The 18,779-nt window shown below is 42.9% G+C and overlaps 1 protein-coding gene across 11 annotated transcripts in view; it reads right to left on the bottom strand.

Moving 5' to 3' along the window:
* Positions 1–18,779, bottom strand: part of agtpbp1 (ATP/GTP binding carboxypeptidase 1) — a 492,848-nt gene that overhangs the window by 188,233 nt on the left and 285,836 nt on the right. For all 11 annotated transcript variants that reach the window (XM_070882177.1, XM_070882142.1, XM_070882161.1 and 8 more), the window contains 3 exons: positions 12,099–12,883; positions 8,219–8,302; positions 8,031–8,117 (listed from right to left, as the gene is read on the bottom strand). In XM_070882177.1, coding sequence (XP_070738278.1) covers positions 8,031–8,117; positions 8,219–8,302; positions 12,099–12,883 — 956 coding nt within the window. The remainder of the gene's footprint in view (positions 1–8,030; positions 8,118–8,218; positions 8,303–12,098; positions 12,884–18,779) is intronic.

The raw sequence follows: 18,779 nt of genomic DNA, 5'->3' as shown, positions 1-18,779 counted from the left end.
ACAGCACCACCAGAGTTAGGAGATTGAACGGAGATTATATGGTCAGAGTTAAGTTGAAGCAGTAATAGTGAGAATGGAATTAAATTTGAAACTTGAAAGAATGTAAAGAAAGACCAAGTCTTGTAAACATTATTTACAAGTTTTAAAATCAAACAGCAGCGAAACCAGAGTCAGAAACAGAATATTACATTTAAATTAGTATATTAAATTCCTGAAGCACAACCAGAAGACCAAGCCAAGGATATGTTATTTATGTATATATATTTTTTAATTTAATGGCAGCCAGGAGCTGGCCAAGAGCAGAGCAGGGGGGCCAACCAGGGGTGAAAGTGAGGCCAGATGATGGAGAGTGCGTGCATGGCAAGAATGATGATGGGATAAATACATTTTCAACCAAGGGGGGAGGGGCTTCAAAGTAGGGCCACGCTTCATATTTTTTCCACAGCCAGAGTGGGGATCAGGACCAATAACACCTTCACGTGAGCACCATGACCACAAGAAGTGCTGTGCTGTAAGAGAAGGCCCAACACCATCTTCTCAGGACTGTTAGGGATGGGCAAAAGTTTTGGCCTCGCCAGCAATGACCACAACCCAAGAATAAATTTTGCGATAATTGCTTATTGTAAATGCTGTTGTGGCATTTCGCCATTATAAAAAATCAACATAGAAAGAAATGTGATTGGGAAGTTTTGTGAACACAATGTGCATGCCACACACAATAAATATATTCCTCTTGAAAAATCTTGTTTAAAAGCTTACCTGCGATGTATCGCAAGACACTTCATAAAACAGCTCAGGTAAGCTTTTTAAATGAGATTTTTCTAGACCAGCACGAATGCTCCCCCTGGTCCCGCAAAAAATTCCAGACCGCTGCTCGCCCATCTGCGCCTCCCCAGTCATTTAAGATACAACTACTGACTCAACTTCACATAGGAGCTGCTAGAATACCCACTGTCCCAACCAGCGGGCCATGAGCACTGGCCCTGAAAAAAAGCTTACATCTCACGACAAGGACTTTGGGCAGGTTGCACGAGTGATCACTCCACCAAGGGAAATTAAGGATAGTGTTAAAACCAAGGAACCTAGAAAAAGCAACAAACCTGAGGACTGGGAGAAATTTAGAATTCAACAGAGGAGGACTAAGGCTTTAATTACGAGGGGGAAAATAGAGTACGAGAGGAAGCTTGCAGGGAACATAAAAACTGACTGCAAACGCTTCTATAAATATGTGAAGAAAAAAAGATTAGTGAAGACAAACGTAGGTCCCTTGCAGTCAGATTCAGGTGAATTTATAATGGGGAACAAAGAAATGGCAGACCAATTGAACAAATACTTTAGTTCTGTCTTCACGAGGGAAGACACAAATAACCTTCCGGAAGTACTAGGGGACCGAGGTTCTAGTGAGGAGGAACTGAAGGATATCCTTATTAGGCAGGAAATTGTGTTAGGGAAATTGATGGGATTGAAGGCCAATAAATCCCCGGGGCCTGATAGTCTGCATCCCAGAGTACTTAAGGAAGTGGCCCAAGAAATAGTGGATGCAGTGGTGATTATTTTCCAACAGTCTATCGACTCTGGATCAGTTCCTATGGACTGGAGGGTAGCTAATGTAACACCACTTTTTAAAAAGGGAGGGAGAGAGAAAGTGGGTAATTATAGACCGGTTAGCCTGACATCAGTGGTGGGGAAAATGTTGGAATCAATCAGTAAGGATGAAATAGCAGCGCATTTGGAAAGCAGTGACAGGATCGGTCCAAGTCAGCATGGATTTATGAAAGGGAAATCATGCTTGACGAATCTTCTGGAATTTTTTGAGGATGTAACTAGCAGAGTGGACAAGGGAGAACCAGTGGATGTGGTGTATCTGGACTTTCAAAAGGCTTTTTGACTAGGTCCTGCACAAGAGATTGGTGTGCAAAATCAAAGCACAAGGTATTGGGGGTAATGTACTGACAGAGAGTCGGGATAAATTGGTCCTTTTCAGAATGGCAGGCAGTGACTAGTGGAGTGCCGCAGGGCTCAGTGCTCTGCTCTTTACAATATACATTAATGATTCAGGTGAAGGAATTGAGTGTAATATTTCCAAGTTTGCAGATGATACTAAACTGGGTGGCGGTGTGAGCTGTGAGGAGGACGTGAAGAGGCTGCAGGGTGACTTGGACTGGTTCGGTGAGTGGGCAAATGCATGGTAGATGCAGTATAATGTGGATAAATGTGAGGTTATCCATTTTGGGGGCAAAAACATGAAGGCAGAATATTATCTGAATGGTAGATTAGGAAAAGGGGAGGTGCAACGAGACCTGGGTGTCATGGTTCATCAGTCATTGAAAGTTAGCATGCAGGTACAGCAGGCGGTGAAGGCGGCAAATGGTATGTTGGCCTTCATAGCGAGAGGATTTGAGTATCGGAGCAGGGAGGTCTTACTGTAGTAGTACAGGGCCTTGGTGAGGCCTCACCTGGAATAGTGTGTTCAATTTTGGTCTCCTAATCTGAGAAAGGACGTTCTTGCTATTGAGGGAGTGGAGCGAAGGTTCACCAGACTGATTCCAGGGATGGCTGGACTGACATATGAAGAGAGACTGGATCAACTGGGCCTTTATTCACTGAAGTTTCGAAGGATGAGAGGGGATCTCATAGAAACGTATAAGATTCTGACGGGACTGGACAGGTTAGATGTGGGAAGAATGTTCCCGATGTTGGGAAAGTCCAGAACCAGGGGACATAGTCTTAGGATAAGGGGTAGGCCATTTAGGACTGAGATGAGGAGAAACATCTTCACTCAGAGAGTTGTTAAACTGTGGAATTCCCTGCTGCAGAGAGCTGTTGATGCCAGTTCATTAGATATATTCAAGAGGGAGTTAGATATAGCCCTTACAGCTAAAGAGATCAAGGGGTATGGAGAGAAAGCAGGATAGGGGTACTGAGGGAATGATCAGCCATGATCTTATTGAATGGCGGTGCAGGTTCGAAGGGCCGAATGGCCTACTCCTGCACCTATTTTCTATGTTTCTATGTTTCTATCTGTCTCAAACCAAACCGAAGTGAAAATAGCCCCCATTGTATTACATCATGAAATGTACAATATAAAAGCCACTGATTTATGATGATTGAATGTCAACTTACATTTTGATTACAACGCATTGTGCCAATGCTAATGATATTTCCTACATTACTCCAGTGACTACGTTTCAAAAGTACTTCTTTGGGATGTCCTGAGGTTGTGAAAGGCGCTATATAAATGCTAGTCTTTTTATATTTTCAAGCTCGAATCGCATGATTCAGTTCGGAGGTCAAGAGAGTTTGATGCTAAGCAGTGATCATGAAAGAGAATGGTGGATGGGTTGCAGGCATGAAGGAAAGAGTTAGGGTTGGGAATGGAGAAAATGGTGTTGGCGGGTGGGGGGGTCTCAGGGTTTGGGAGAGCGGGTGTCAGGACTGTGGATGCAATCAAGGGGGCAGGTGCAGTGGGGGTTGTAGTAGTGGTGTGGGTAGTGGTTTCACAGCAGTGACTGATTAGGAAAACCTGTATTATTTAAAAATAGATACTGCTGGAAAATCAATGTCGCAGGTGGGTTGCAGAATAGCAGGTCAGAAGGGAGATGGGCAGCTGGAGAGATGAGACCAGGTGTATCTGTCAGCTACAAATTTTCAGGGAATTTTGTCTGATTGCCTCCTGCCCATCATCACCCACTGTCTCCACCCATTACCCCAACCACCTGCCTATAGCTCCCATTCCAAGCACTCAGCTTTCGAACATGCTTTTAATTTTTTTTTTTTTAAGTACTTATACTGTTTTTCATGTACACAGTACACACTTTAAAAATCAGTGCCAGTTCCTCACTTAGTGCGGAGAAACTGGCACGAAGACAGCAGAATTATCTTTACAATCAGAACCTAGCAAACAGACAACAAGGATTCAAAAGTGAGGGAATCCAGTTTGATCAACCTCCTTGACTTTGAGTAAGTGATAACCCAGGTGGACTGTAGAAAGCCCTACAGCCCTACAATGTGATGTAACTACACTTTCATAAGGTGTTTGACAAAGTTTAACATAAAAGTCTATTAAAAATCCTCAAAGTTGTGAAGTTTCAGGGGAGATCTTGACAATGGATAAGAAATTGGCTGAAGGTATTTGTTTGAGGAGGAATGTCAGGGGAGGGTGAAGTACTGAGTGGGTTGTGCCAGGGATTGTGCTCAGACCACTATTATTTATTATTTACACCAAGGAGGACTTGGATTCCGAAACTCAATACAAACTGGTCAAATTTGCAGAAGACATCAATCTAGAAGGGACAGTAGGTTTGAGGGAGGAAGTTCAGAGGTTACAAAATGAGTTGTACAAATAAGTGGACAGAATAATGACAGATGCAGACAAGTATAAAATCCTCTACAGAGGAAAAAAGACAGATGACATGAATGGTGTTGAAATAGCTAGAGATTAAGTTGAAAGAGACCTAGGATTCTTAGAAGAGTTGATGCTCAATATGTCCGACCAATACACGGCAGCCATCAACAAAGCCACAGAATGTTAAACGAAGAGTCAAAACAGTAGAGCATAATTCAGACAAAGTCACACCCAGCCTGCCTAGTGCACGGGTTAGACGGGTTCTGGACACTGAGGCACAATGAATACATTGAAGCAGTGGAGGCAATGCAGGGGAGAACTACAAGGTTGATCCATAGTTTTGGTGGTCTAAGTTATGAGAGAAGAATTGATAAATTTAAGCACTTGAGCCTTGTAAGGTGCACGAGGGGTGATCTTATAAAGATATAAAAAATAATGAATGAATGGAAAAGGTAAATCTAAAATATCAGTTTAAACTTAATTGAGAAAGTCGGAAAAAGAGACTTAGTAAATTAGTAAATTAGTAAAAGGCAGATATCCTGAAGTTCTTCTTCAGATAGAGTGGACAATGCATGGGATAGACTCCCAGATAGGAGTAAGGGAGGTGAAAACCCTGGGGTCATTTAAGAAACAATCGGATGCTGCAATAAGGGACCTTAAGCTTTTTGGATTGTTGAGCAAAAATGGGCCCCAATAGCCTTTTCCATCTGTAATTATCTTATGATTGGACTAGCGGAGAGAGGGGGGGAATGGGTGACAGGCAACTCAAAGCCTGAGGCCCATGGAGGGGTGCAGTAGGCAGCTCGAGCCCTGAAACTCCAAATTATCAGAACAAACGGGGAAAATGGCAGCAGTGGCAATGTGATGGATGTGGCAATGGCAGCGGTAATGGGGTGGAAGGTGGCAGGTGGCAATAGGCAGGATGGAGGGGAGACGGTAGGAAGAATAGAATAGCAGTTGCAATAATGGGCAATGGCCATGACAGCCTGCCCTCACTGCAGCTGGAATTGATTACATAATCAATGGATTAGTACCACCGTGCCTTCTAGCTTGGAGGCTTAACCAGGAGAGCTGACTCAGAACTGAATTGAAGTTCGGTATAATAGAAAATTGAAGTATGACAAAATAATGTGGACAGAAAAGTGGGGAGGAAACAGTGCAAGCAAAAAGTCCTAATGGATGTAAATATGTGTGCACAATAACGGAGGTTTTTAATAGATATTTCATAGAATGTGCTCTGACAGCAATAACTTAATACATCATGAATTTTACATGGAAACATAAAACCATAGAAAATAGGTGCAGGAGTAGGTCATTCGGCCCTTCAAGCCTGCACCACCATTCAATAAGATCATGGCTGATCATTCACCTCAGTACCCCTTTCCTGCTTTCTCTCCATACCCCTTGATCCCCCTTAGCCGTAAGGGCCATATCTAACTCCCACTTGAATATATCCAATGAACTCGCATCAACAACTCTCTGCGGCAGGGAATTCCACAGGTTAACAACTCTCTGAGTGAAGATGGTTCTCCTCATCTCAGTCCTAAATGGCCTACCCCTTATCCTAAGACTATGTCCCCTGGTTCTGGACTTCCCCAACATCGGGAACATTCTTCCTGCATCTAACCTGTCCAGTCCCGTCAGAATCTTTTATGTTTCTATGAGATCCCCTCTCATTCTTCTAAACGCCAATGTATAAAGGCCCTGTTGATCCAGTCTCTCCTCATATGTCAGTCCAGCCAGCCCGGGAATCAGTCTGGTGAACCTTCACTGCACTCCCTCAATAGCAAGAAAGGCCTTCCTCCGAGAAGGAGAACAAAACTGAACACAATATTCCAGGTGAGGCCTCACCAAGGCCCTGTACAACTGCAGTAAGACCTCCCTGCTCCTGTACTTAATCTTCTAGCTATGAAGGCCAACATACCATTTGCCTTCTTTACTGCCTGCTGTACCTATATGCCAACTTTCAATGACTGATGAACCATGACACCCAGGTCTCATTGCACCTCCCCTTTTCCTAATCTGCCACCATTCAGATAATATTCTGTCTTCGCGTTTTTGCCACCAAAGTGGATAACCTCACATTTATCCACATTATACTGCATCTGCCATGCATTTGCCCACTCACCTAACCTGTCCAAGTCACCCTGCAGCCTCTTAGCATTCTCCTCACAGCTCACACCGCCACCCAGTTTAGTGTCATCTGCAAACTTGGAAATATTACACTCAATTCCTTCATCCAAATCATTGATGTATATTGTAAAGAGCTGGGGTCCCACAGCACTGAACCCTGCGGCACTCCACTAGTCACTGCCTGCCATTCTGAAAAGGACCCATTTATCCTGACTCTCTGCTTCCTGTCTGCCAACCAGTTCTATATCCACGTCAGTATATTACCCCCAAAACCACGTGCTTTGATTTTGCACATCAGTCTCTTGTGTGGGACCTTGTCAAAAGCCTTTTGAAAGTCCAAATACACCACATCTACTGGTTCTCCCTTGTCCACTCTACTAGTTACATCCTCAAAAAATTCCAGAAGATTTGTCAAGCATGATTTCCCTTTCATAAATCCATGCTGACTTGGACCGATCCGGTCACTGCTTTCCAAATGCGCTGCTATTTCATCCTTTATAATTGATTCCAACATTTTCCCCACCACTGATGTCAGGTTACCCGGTCTATAATTACCCGCTTTCTCTCTCCCTCCTTTTTTTAAAAGTGGTGTTACATTAGCTACCCTCCAGTCCATAGGAACTGATCCAGAGTCGATAGACTGTTGGAAAATGATCACCAATGCATCCACTATTTCTAGGGCCACTTCCTTAAGTACTCTGGGATGCAGACTATCAGGCCCCGGGGATTTATCGGCCTTCAATCCCATTAATTTCCCCAACACAATTTCCTGCCTAATAAGGATATCCCTCAGTTCCTCCTTCTCACTAGACCCTCGGTCCCCTAGTACTTCTGGAAGGTTATTTGTGTTTTCCTTCGTGAAGACAGAACCAAAGTATTTGTTCAATTGGTCTGCCATTTCTCTGTTCCCCATTATAAATTCACCTGAATCTGACTGCAAGGGACCTACGTTTGCCTTCACTAATCTTTTTCTCTTCACATATCTATAGAAGCTTTTGCAGTCAGTTTTTATGTTCCCAGCAAGCTTCTTCTCCTACTCTATTTCCCCCCTCTTAATTAAACCCTTTTTCCTCCTCTGCTGAATTCTAAATTTCTCCTAGTCCTCAGGTTTGCTGCTTTTACTGGCCAATTTATATGCCTCTTCCTTGGATTTAACACTATCCTTAATTTCCCTTGTCAGCCATGGTTGAGCCACCTTCCCAGTTTTATTTTTACTCCAGACAGGGATGAAATTACTGGATAAACAAGCAACTGTAAGACTTGACTGCTGGCATCATAAATGGAGACCTCCGCTCAAATTACAGTGCCGTAGCGAATCAATGCCCAATTCCAAGGCTTGGAGGGGGCTCAGGGGAAGGCCTTAAAGTACCTTCCAATAGTGGTCATAAACAGTAAGTCAATCATCTCTGATGTTAATTGGCATCAATAAACTGGACCATTTCTAATCCAGTTAAAATGGAAGGTACAATAAATTATGCAACATTTTAGGAATGTTCCAGCTAATTCAAACGATAGGATATGTTCTTCCAAAAAAAGATCTCATCAAACTTACTTTCTGATCTGAATTGCTTTTCGAAGGTTTCCAGATTCAAATTGCGAATTGAACCTCAGTGTTTCTCCATCTTCAGATACCGGATAGCTAAATGAGGGGGATAAAAAAGCATTGAATACACACATTTAGTAACATCATAGGTGAACATTAAATTATGAAACTAAAAATTGGCACTTTTATTAACTCACCTCAGAAAATCAAGATCATATACAATTTTGTCAATAATGTCATTTGCATGGATCAGTCTTTCAATATCTTGAAATATTTTTGTTCTGTGGTAGAAAAAAATAACATTCCATTGCTTTGCATATAAATGTAGTGAAGAATGATGCAACATATTGTTTTTAAAGATAGCATCGTGCTAACATTAAACTGGCTATTCATAGTTTAAAATAAAACCCAAACAGATTAAGTAAAGTATTACAAAAAGAGTATCTGCCAAAATGTTTTTAAACAATTCACAGATCAAATTTATTGATTTGATTTGGCGTTTAAACATATCTTAACTAGTTAATATATTAGAACCCTTCCCTACAGTTTACACAAATAGTTAAACCAGCTCATAACAATTATTTAAAAAATCAAACAACTTTAAAAAATGAATTAAGATTTTCTTGGTGGATTCTGCATTGCAATTTCATGCTATCATCATCATCATCATAGGCAGTCCCTCGGAATCGAGGAGGACTTGCTTCCACTCCCAAAGTGAGTTCTTTGATGGCTGAACAGTCCGAAACGAGAGCCACAGACCCTGTTACAGGTGGGATAGACATTCGTCGAGGGAAGGGGTCGGTGGGGCTGGTTTGCTGCGCGCTCCTTCCGCTGTCTGCGCTTGGCCTCTTCGTGCTCTTTCCGTTGAGACTCGAAGAGCTCAACACCCTCCCGCATGGACTTTCTCCACCTCAGGCGGTTGGCGGCCAGAGTCCCCCAGGTGTCAGTGGTGATGTCGCACTTTACCAGGGATGCTTTGAGGATGTCCTTATAACGTTTCCGCTGTCCTCCTTTGGCTCATTTACCATGAAGGAACTCCACATAAAGCATTTGCTTAGGGAGTCTCGTATCTGGCATGTGTACTATGTGGCCTGCCCAGTGAAGCTGATCGAGTGTGGTCAGTGCTTCAATACTGGGATGTCAGCCTGGTCGAGGACACTGATGTTGGTATGCCTGTCCTCCCAGGGGATTTGCAGGATCTTGCGGAGACATCGTTGGTGATATATCTCCAGTAACTTGAGGTGTCTACTGTACATCGTCCATGCCTCAGATCCATACAGGAGGGCGGGTATTACTACAGCCCTGTAGACCATGAGTTTGGTGGTAGATTTGAGGGCCTAGTCTTTCAACACTCTTTTCCTCAAACGGCCGAAGGCTGCGCTGGCGCACTGGAGACGATGCTGAATTTCCGCATCAATGTCTGCTTTTGTTGATAAGAGGCTCCCAAGATATGGGAAATGGTCCACGTTGTCCAGGGCTGCGCCGTGGATCTTGATGATTGGAGGGCAGTGCTGTGCGGCGGTGACAGGCTGGTGGAGGACCTTTGTCTTACAGATGTTAAGCGTAAGGTCCATGCTTTCATATGCCTCAGTGAATTCATTGACTATATCCTGGTGTTCAGCCTCTGAATGTGCACAGACGCAGACGTCGTCCACATACTGCAACTCAACAACAGAGGTTGGGGTGATCTTGGACCTGGCCTGGAGGCGGCGTGGGTTAAACAGTTTCCCACTGGTTCTGTAGTTTAATTCCACTCCAGCGGGGAGCTTGTTGATTGTGAGGTGGAGCATGGCAGTGAGGAAGATTGAGAAGAGAGTTGGAGCGATAACGCAGCCCTGTTTGACCCCGGTCCGGATGTGGACTAGGTCTGTAATGGATCCGTTGGTAAGGATCACGACCTGCATGTCATCGTGAATCAGGCGAAAGATGTTGACAAACTTTTGGGGGCATCTGAAACAGAGGAGGACGCTCCATAGACCCTCACGGTTGACAGTGTCAAAGGCCTTTGTAAGATCGAAAAAGACCATGTATAAGGGCTGGTGCTGCTCCCTGCATTTTTCCTGCAACTGGCGCGCTACAAAGATCATGTCTGTTGTGCCCCGTAGGGGACGAAATCGCATTGTGATTCCGGGAGGAGCTCCTCAGCCACAGGGAGAAGACGATTGAGGGGAACTTGAGCGACAACTTTCCCAGTGGCTGAAAGCAGGGAGATTCCCTTATAGTTGCCGCAGTCGGACTTGTCCACCTTTTTTAAAAATGGTCACAATCACTGCATCTCTCAAATCTCCCGGCATGCTCTTCTCCCTCCAGATGAGAGAGATGAGGTCATGTATCTGCGCCAACAGCGCCTCTCCGCCATATTTTAGCGCCTCAGCAGGGATTCCATCCGCACCTGTAGCCTTGTTATTCTTAAGCTGTTTTATGGCTTTGCCTACCTTGTGCAACGTTGGAGTTTCACCGAGTTGATGCGGGATGGAATCGAGAGCACTCGAGTCAAAGGCAGAGTCTCGATTGGGGAGATCTTCAAAGTGCTCCTTCCATCGGGCCCTGACAGCCTCTGTGTCCTTGAGTGTTTCCCCGTTCTTGACCAAGAGTGGGGTTTGGCCTTGGGAGTTTGGACCGTAGGTGGCCTTGACTGCAGCGAAGAATCCTCGCATATCATGGTTGTCGACCAGTTGTTGTATCTCCTGTACTTTCTCCATCCACCACTTGTTCTTTAGGTCCCGAGTTTTTTGTTGGACCTGAGCCTTGAGCCATCTGTAATGTTGTTTTGCAGCTCCCGCGTTGGGCTGTTGCTTGAGGCTCAGAAATGCTTTGCGCTTGCGATCTATTAGTTCTTCGATCTTCTGATCATTTTCATCAAACCAGTCCTGATGTTTTCTGGTTGAGTGACGAAGTGTCTCTTCACAGGCACTGGTTAAAGAGGCCTGGAGGGCAGACCAAGCGCTATAGGGGATTCAGCATCTCAGGGTCATCAAGGCACGCAAGATTGGCTGTATAGGGTTCTCTTAGCTGGGTCTCTAAGTGCCCCGGCATTAACTTTTTTGTAGAACTGCTTCTGCTGTCCCCGCTGCTTTGGGGCAATGCTATGAACATTTCATGAAGGATTTAGCTAGAGTAAATAAAGAGAAACTGTTTCCAATGGCTGAAGGATCGATAACGAGAGGGCACAGATTTAAGGTGATTGGCAAAAGAACCAGAGGCGACATGAGGAAAATCTTTTTTAGGCAATAAGTGGTTAGGATTTGGAATGCATAATCAATAGTAGCCTTCAAAAGGGAATTGGATACATACTTGAACAAAAAATTGCAGGGATATGGAGAAAAAGCAGGGGAATGGGAGTAACTGGATTTCTCTTCGAAAGTGTTAGTGCAGACTCGATGGGTCAAATGGCTTGCTTCTGTGCTGCACTATTCTATGATTCTATAGAAATGATGATTTAAAAAAAAATCTTGCCACTCATCCCATTATATTATGAGGTTTAACAATGAAATACAATTACGAATAAGACAGGGTTTGGTTGCAATTTTCTTTGAAGCAAAAAAAGCAAGATTTGTGATAAGTTTTGTTCTCAACACCTCTAAGCATTACAGCTAATAAATTTAACAAATCTAACACACAAAAGCTTTTTTCTTCCTATGGTAGTGTAAAATTATAACATTATAACATGGTTTATTTATTTTCTTTATTTTATGGTTGCAGTATCTACAGAAGAAACTTTAGCGTATTTTAACATCTTAAACTATCTTTTAAGATGGCACAATAAGATAACAAAATAATTTCTATTTTTCCAGTTTAATGCTAAAATATACATCAGATATGCCCACAAAAATCTAGCAAGGTATAACTTTACATGTGATTAGTTAAATTGTGAAACGTTTTGCCTTTCAATCCCTTCGTCCCTTCTTCTTACAATCTAAAGGCTTAAGAAATCCAAGCTTTGCATTACCGAACCAAGACTTTGCAATTTATCTTCTTTTGCAATTTTCTCAATCCAGTCAGTGCCTTGGCCTTTCAATTAAGTTTCTCAATTTCATTTTTTTTTTGAGATAGCACATCACCTACATGCTCGCTCACCTTTGTACACCGTAGGGTCTTTCTACGAGAAGTTCCTTGAATGGAGGTGCAATATGGCCAAAATAATCAGGATAAGCCACTTCACTGTATTCGGGAACAGATTTAGTCTTTTTAACAATTTCAACATATAGGTCAGAGTCATGAAGTGATTGCAAGACCCCTGGCTCCGGTAACTCAGAAAATCCTGGCTCTTCAGAACTTAAAGAGGACTCATCCTCTGCATCAGTGTCAATGCCAGAACAGCACAATTGACCTAGCTGGGTACCAACCTGTTGCCAAGATGGAGGCTGACCAAATGATGAAACAAATAAAGACTTTCCACAACCAGAGAGCTGCTGACAAGTTTTGCTGCAGGTTTCCCCCAGTGTCAAAAAGCTGGGCTTATTCTCACTTTCACTCACACATCCAGACTTCCAACACTTAACATTGTCAGAAGTATTATTACAGTGCAAGGACATACTGTCCAAGCCTTTTGCAATCTCATTGTTCAGGCATTGTGTAGATGTATGTCTATTTTGTTTAGAATACAGAGAGTTAACACTATTTTTACTCTCTTTGTTCTGCAGATCTATATGTGTTGGTAGTTTATGGTCCGGCCCAGCTCCTTGATAAACATTAGGTAGAATCCGCTGGCTTTCTGGAGTATTATTTTCTTTAACAGTAGCTTTAATCACATTACTTTTTGAAGACAGTTCTTCTCCTGCTGTAGGCACAATAATGGGTCCTGCCCGCTTAACATCAGATCTTGATGCACTGGTATTGCTTTTTTCAGTAAGATTATATGCCTAGAAAAAAGAAAGTGGAAAAATAAACTTAAAATAAATGTTGATATTACAGAGTAGGAGAGATTTTTCCATGTAAAATTACAGACCATACTGGACCCATGATTGAGGGAAGGTTTTTATTAAAACTAGTTTCAAAAATATACATTACCCAAAAGTTAACACCTGTACGTCTGGATTTCTAATTTTCTATCACTGTCTAGAAACAGGAAATCAGCCTCGATGACTTGAGTGTTAGTTGAAGTAGGCAACTCTGGTGAAGTTTTTCAAAACATATTTGTTCATTTAGGAGATCAATCTGGATGGACAATGAGGTCTTGGGGAGTATTGCAATCTTTTGTTTCCACTCTTGCTAATTTTCTCACCTTTCCCTCTTCTCCTGAAGGCATCAAGTCCTTGCTGGAATAAAGTTCCACGGATGCTAGCTGCCCTTCGCTATCTTGCCCAACTGGTCATTATTCATTTATGAACTTCAGTGAGGGTCAGCAGGCTAGTTGCCCTGCCTAATCCTGTTTTCGCCCAATATGCACAGATATAAACTTTGAATATGGGTTATAAAAACAGAAAATGCTGGAAATACTCAGCAGGTCAGGCAGCATCTGTGGAGAGAGAAACAAAATTAACATTTCAGGTTGATGACCTTTCACCATAACTGGAAAAGGTTAGAGATGCAACGGGTTTTAAGCAAGTGTAGGGGCAGTGAAAGGAGGGAGGAGAGCAAAGAAAAAAAATGAAGGTCTGTGATAGGGTGAAAGGCAGGAGAGATTAAATGACAAAAGGGATGATGTTGTGCAAGGCAAAAGTAGATGGTAATGGGACAAGTTGAGAAACAAAAGATGGGTCTAAAGGAGGTATAAATGGGAATAGCTGAATCATTACCAACATCTGCTGTCTGAAAAAATGGGGGAAGTGGTTATGATCTGATATTGTTGAATTCGATGTTGAGTCTAGAAGGCTGTAAAGTGCCTAATCGAAAGATGAGGTGTTGTTCCTCGAGCTTATGTTGGCATTCATTGGAACAGTGTAAGAGGCCGAGGACAGAGAGGTCAGAGTGGGAGTGGGGCGGAGACTTAAAATGACGGGCGACTAGAATCTCAGGGTCATGCTTGCAGAGTGAAAAGGGGAATTCAAAAAAGCCATCACCCAATCTGCGGTTGGTCTCCCCAATGTAGAGACCACCGCATTGTGAGCAGTGAATACAGTATCCTAAATTGCAAAAACTAAATCGCTGTTTCACCTGGAAGGGGTGTTTGATGCCCTGGACGGGAGAAAGAGAGGAGGTAAAAGGGCAGCTGTTGCTTCTCCGGTGCTTGCGTGGGAAGGTGTTGTGGGAAGGGGAGGGGTTGTTGGGGGTGATTTAGGAGTGGACCAGGGTGTCACGGAGGGAACGGTTCCTAAAAAGGGAGAGGAAGATGTGCTTGGTGGAGGTGAAGGAAATGGTGGAGGATGATGTGTTGAATGTGGAATGTGGAAACTGAACGGGTGGAAGGTGAGGACAAAGGGAACCCTATATTGTGGTTCTGGATTGGGTGGGGGGGGGGGGCAGTAGTGCGGGAAATAGGACGGACACAGTCAACTGCGGTGGAGGGGAATCCTATGTTGAGGAAAAAGGAAGACATATTGAAAGCACTAGTATGGAAGGTGGCGTTGTCAGAACAGATATGGCGGAGAGGGAGAGCTGCTGTTGGTAATGATTCTGCTATTTTCATTTACACCTCCTCTAGACTTATTATTTGTTCCTTTACTTGTTCCATTACCATCCCCTTTTGCCTTACACAATCATCCTTTTGTCACTTAATCTTTCCTGCCTTCCACCCTATCACAGACCTTCCCTTTCGTTCTTTCCTCTCCTCCCCTCCCCCATTTCCCTGCCTCTGTACTTGCTTAAAACCTGTTACATCTCTAACTTTTTCCAGTTCTGATGACAGGTCATTGACCTGAGACTTTAACTCTCTTTCTCTCTCCTCAGATGATGCTCGACCTGCATTTTCTGTTTGTATTTCAGATTTCCAGCATCTACTATATTTTGGTTTTGTATGTGTGTTTGAATACGTGTTGCTAGATTACAATCGGAAATGGGAGCCATGGACAGTTCTTCCAGGAACACGAAGGTTCATTATTACATCTCACTACAAATCAGCTACCTCTGCAGAGACCAAGGATCAAACCTGCGTCAGTCCAGGTCTGCAGTGGCTCAGCTAGTCACTGGATAAATTCAGTCACTACACGAGTGGCAGGTACTGTTTTTATCACACTGACTCAGGTTTTATTTTTTAAAGTATTCTCTACATATCCTTGTTTTAAAGAATGCTTATTTCAAAATAGTGGGATTTTGGAAGTAAACTGAAGCAATAAGAGATGCAACCAGCATACAAATTGATGAAAAGCAGGTAACTTTTTTTTCCCCACAAAAAAGGGTCTTCACTGGTCAAATCTAGAAGTAAACGCTGCTCTTTAAAGTTTAAGCTAGACATCCATTTTCCCTATTAGATCTCTCAATTATTATTCCTCTTCACGAATGACATGAGATCAGCATAAACCTTGGAGGCGACCAGCACATCAAAAACCACTACCAACTCAAGAATGGAACAAAATAAAACTTGTTACAAAGTGCTCATGCCCTGGCCCACTTTTACGGCATTGGAAGCCCCAGTGCTTAACGTTAGACATATATCTACAAAATAATTCCTCGTAACCTATAGTGGATTAAAAATCTTCAATATCTCAGTGCTAATTGATAGAACTTTTAATAAGGCACTTATTTTCTTCCTTTCTGCTTTTTCAACCACCTAAGCCTCATATTGTTGCTGACTGAGTTGACAAACAAAATTCTCCCAGGCATCCAAAAATGTCAGCCTATGGCTGGTTGCTAGAAGGTTGCCGAGTACTACGCAGGCAGGGGCTTACTCTTTATCCAATTTTCCAGTATTGTGGAAATGTGGGTGACTGCATTTGGTAATACAACTAAGATCAGACACTGCATGGGGAACTATAAGCTTGAAATTGTGTGCCACCACCCACGGCTGGGGCTCCAGTTGTCGGTGCAAAGATGCATCTGTTCAGCACACATCATGAGCCAACTGGTTAGGCTCACTTTACTTTCACCAACAAAATGTACAATTAATAAAGTTTTTTTCAATGAAACAAAAGTGTCTGAATTTTCTCAAAATTGCCCTGGGTAGTAAAGAGAAAATGGTTGGGAAGCACATTGGACCAGATCAAGTTTAGAGAGAGAAAGTAGAGCTGGTCAGAAGCCTTAATCCAGTCTAATATAACACAGTGAGTGGGCGATTAGGAACTTTCAGAATGGATGCCAATCGTTGCAGCAGTCAGGTCACTGAACCCATGAAGCAGTTAGAAGCGAACCAGGGTTCTGAACAACCCATCTCCCTTCAACCACCCATTTCAAATTCACCCACAAGTGCATGAGCACTGGTCAGATATTGAGGGCCAGGTTCCTGAGGAGTGCCCATTCTAGTTGTAAGGAAAGGAAGAACTTGCATTTATATAGCCCCATCCTCAGAACATCCCAAGCTGCTTTACATCCAATTGATTGTAATGATCAGCCATGATCTTACTGAATGGTGGAGAGGCTCAAGGGGCCAAATGGCCTACTCCTGCTCCTATTTCTTATGTTCTATGTTCTCATGTTCTAATTACTTTTGAAGTCAGCTTCTATTTTGTAAGCAGTTGCAGCAGTTAATTTGCACACAGTAAAGTTCCACAAACAGCAAAAAAATGAATAACCAGTTGATCTTTTCTTTGGTCCTGTAAGTTTGAGGAAGCATTGTTGGCCAGAATACCAGGGGAACTCCCTGCTCTTCAAATAATGCCACAGGGTCGTATGTTCACTTCAGCAAGCAATTTAATTTCTCATCCAAAATTCAGCAGTTCCAATAATATCGCATTCTCTCAGTACTGCAGTGAAGTGTCAGCCTAGATTATGTTCTCCTTTCGATAGTGTCTTAGTGACTTACAACAGTAGTTTCAGTTCAAGTGGTATAAAGCCTTCAGTTCTCCAGTTTCAGATTTGAATAACTGATACAAAAGGCTTGTCCTCATCTTCCATCTTGCCAGCCTATGCATTTGTATCTTCTATCACCCACAAAACAATTCCACAACCTAATACATTCTTCCTTCCCCATCCACCTTTCAGAGGTATTGATCTCTCTGCGATACCCTTATCTATTCTTTCACCACCCCCATTCCTAGCTATTTCCCAGTCATCTTCCATTCAACCACAGAAGGTGCAACACATGCCCATTTACCTGCTCCTATACCACTGTCCAAACACTCCTTGATGTGAGACAGAAAGTCACATGTACTTCCACTAATCTTTTATACTGCTCATGGTGCAATCTCCTCTACAGTGGGGAAATCAAATGCAGATAAGCTGACTGTTCCACTGAGCATCTCTGTTCTGTCCAGCAGCGTGAGCCTGGCTCTCTACTTAGCTTGCCCCTCCCATCTCCACTCTGACTTCCCATCTTTAATTTCCTACACTGTCCTAATGAAACTCAATGCAAGCTTCAAGAACAGTACCTCATCATTCTGCTGGGCACACTACAGCTCTCTGGTCTTAACATTGGCTGTGGTTACATTAGTCCTTAGCTACACCCTCCATTCTTTTCACAGCAGTGGGTGTTTGCAAATGTGGGGAACGTTTGTTGGCGTCTGCGAGAGGGGAGACGGTCTGACATTTGGGTCAGAGATCTTTCATCAGAGCACAACGCTGTCAAGGGTCTAGATCCCTAGAGCTAACTAATCATTTTTCTCTTCTCATGCTGGACAGATCCACTGTATTTTGCTTGGATTTTCTGATTTCATTTCTGCTGCATTGACAGCTTAGTTTTAATTTTTCTTCTGTATTGTTTCTTCATTTCTCATGCTTTTCTTGTACATAGATCTATCTTGTGTCTCCTCTTATTTGTCCTTTCTATGTGTTTGCATTATCTCAGATGATCTTTTATATGATGATCTTTAATATCACTATTTTCTTGATAGCAGTTTATTTAACTTCCTCTCTACGATTGGCTCTCTCTTGGCTGAGGTCTTTGTCCCCTTCTCCTCCACTTTCTCTCATTATCTGACCAACATTATTAATCTTGAAGAAATCCTGCTCATCCATCCAGCATGATTTCTGTTTGTCTCTTTTATCCTGTTCTTCTTCATTGCGATCGGTTTCCCTTCCCGTGTTTGAATGGAGACTCCCTCTCATGGTCGTTGGGGTGGTCCGCACCCTTGGGGGGGTCTATCTGCTTTGCTTAAGCCACATACCCAGGCCACAGGAACCTTCGCCATTTTGCCAGATTTTCCATGCCGCCTCTGCTATTTTGCTGTAATCATTTGCACCTTCTCTGTATCCATATTTTGTTTCTGCATTCATCTCATTAAAATCTCCCTTTGCCTTGCACCATCATCACTTTTATCATTTAATCAATCCTGCCCTCCACTTTATCACAGACCTTTCCCGTTTGATCATTTCCTGCCCTCTCTCCCCAGGCTCTGTGTTTGCATAAAAGCTCTTCATGTCCAACATCTTCCAATTATGATGAAAGGTCATCAACCTAAAACGTTAACTCTGTTTCTCTCGCAACAAATGCTGCCTGACCTGTTGAATGTTTTCAGCATTTTCTGTTTTTATTAAAATGCCTCGTTTTCTCTTAGCCAGTAGTCAGATGAAACATCATAACCTGTCTTTTCACTTAACCAATGCTAACTGACATGTTGTGTACTTGCAGCATTTTCTGTTTCTATTTCAGATTTCCAGCTTTTGCTTTTTGCCTTGACTGCCACAAAGGACCTTGTAAAGTGCAAGATCAGCCTGTTCATAGCATAGCTTGACAGAATTCCAACATCTTTCTTTGATACCTTCTTATGATTACGACACATCAAGGAA

This window comes from Pristiophorus japonicus, chromosome 1 (assembly GCF_044704955.1).
Source record: "Pristiophorus japonicus isolate sPriJap1 chromosome 1, sPriJap1.hap1, whole genome shotgun sequence".
NCBI lineage: Eukaryota > Metazoa > Chordata > Chondrichthyes > Pristiophoridae > Pristiophorus > Pristiophorus japonicus.
This window is presented reverse-complemented; position numbering and strand designations above follow the sequence as displayed.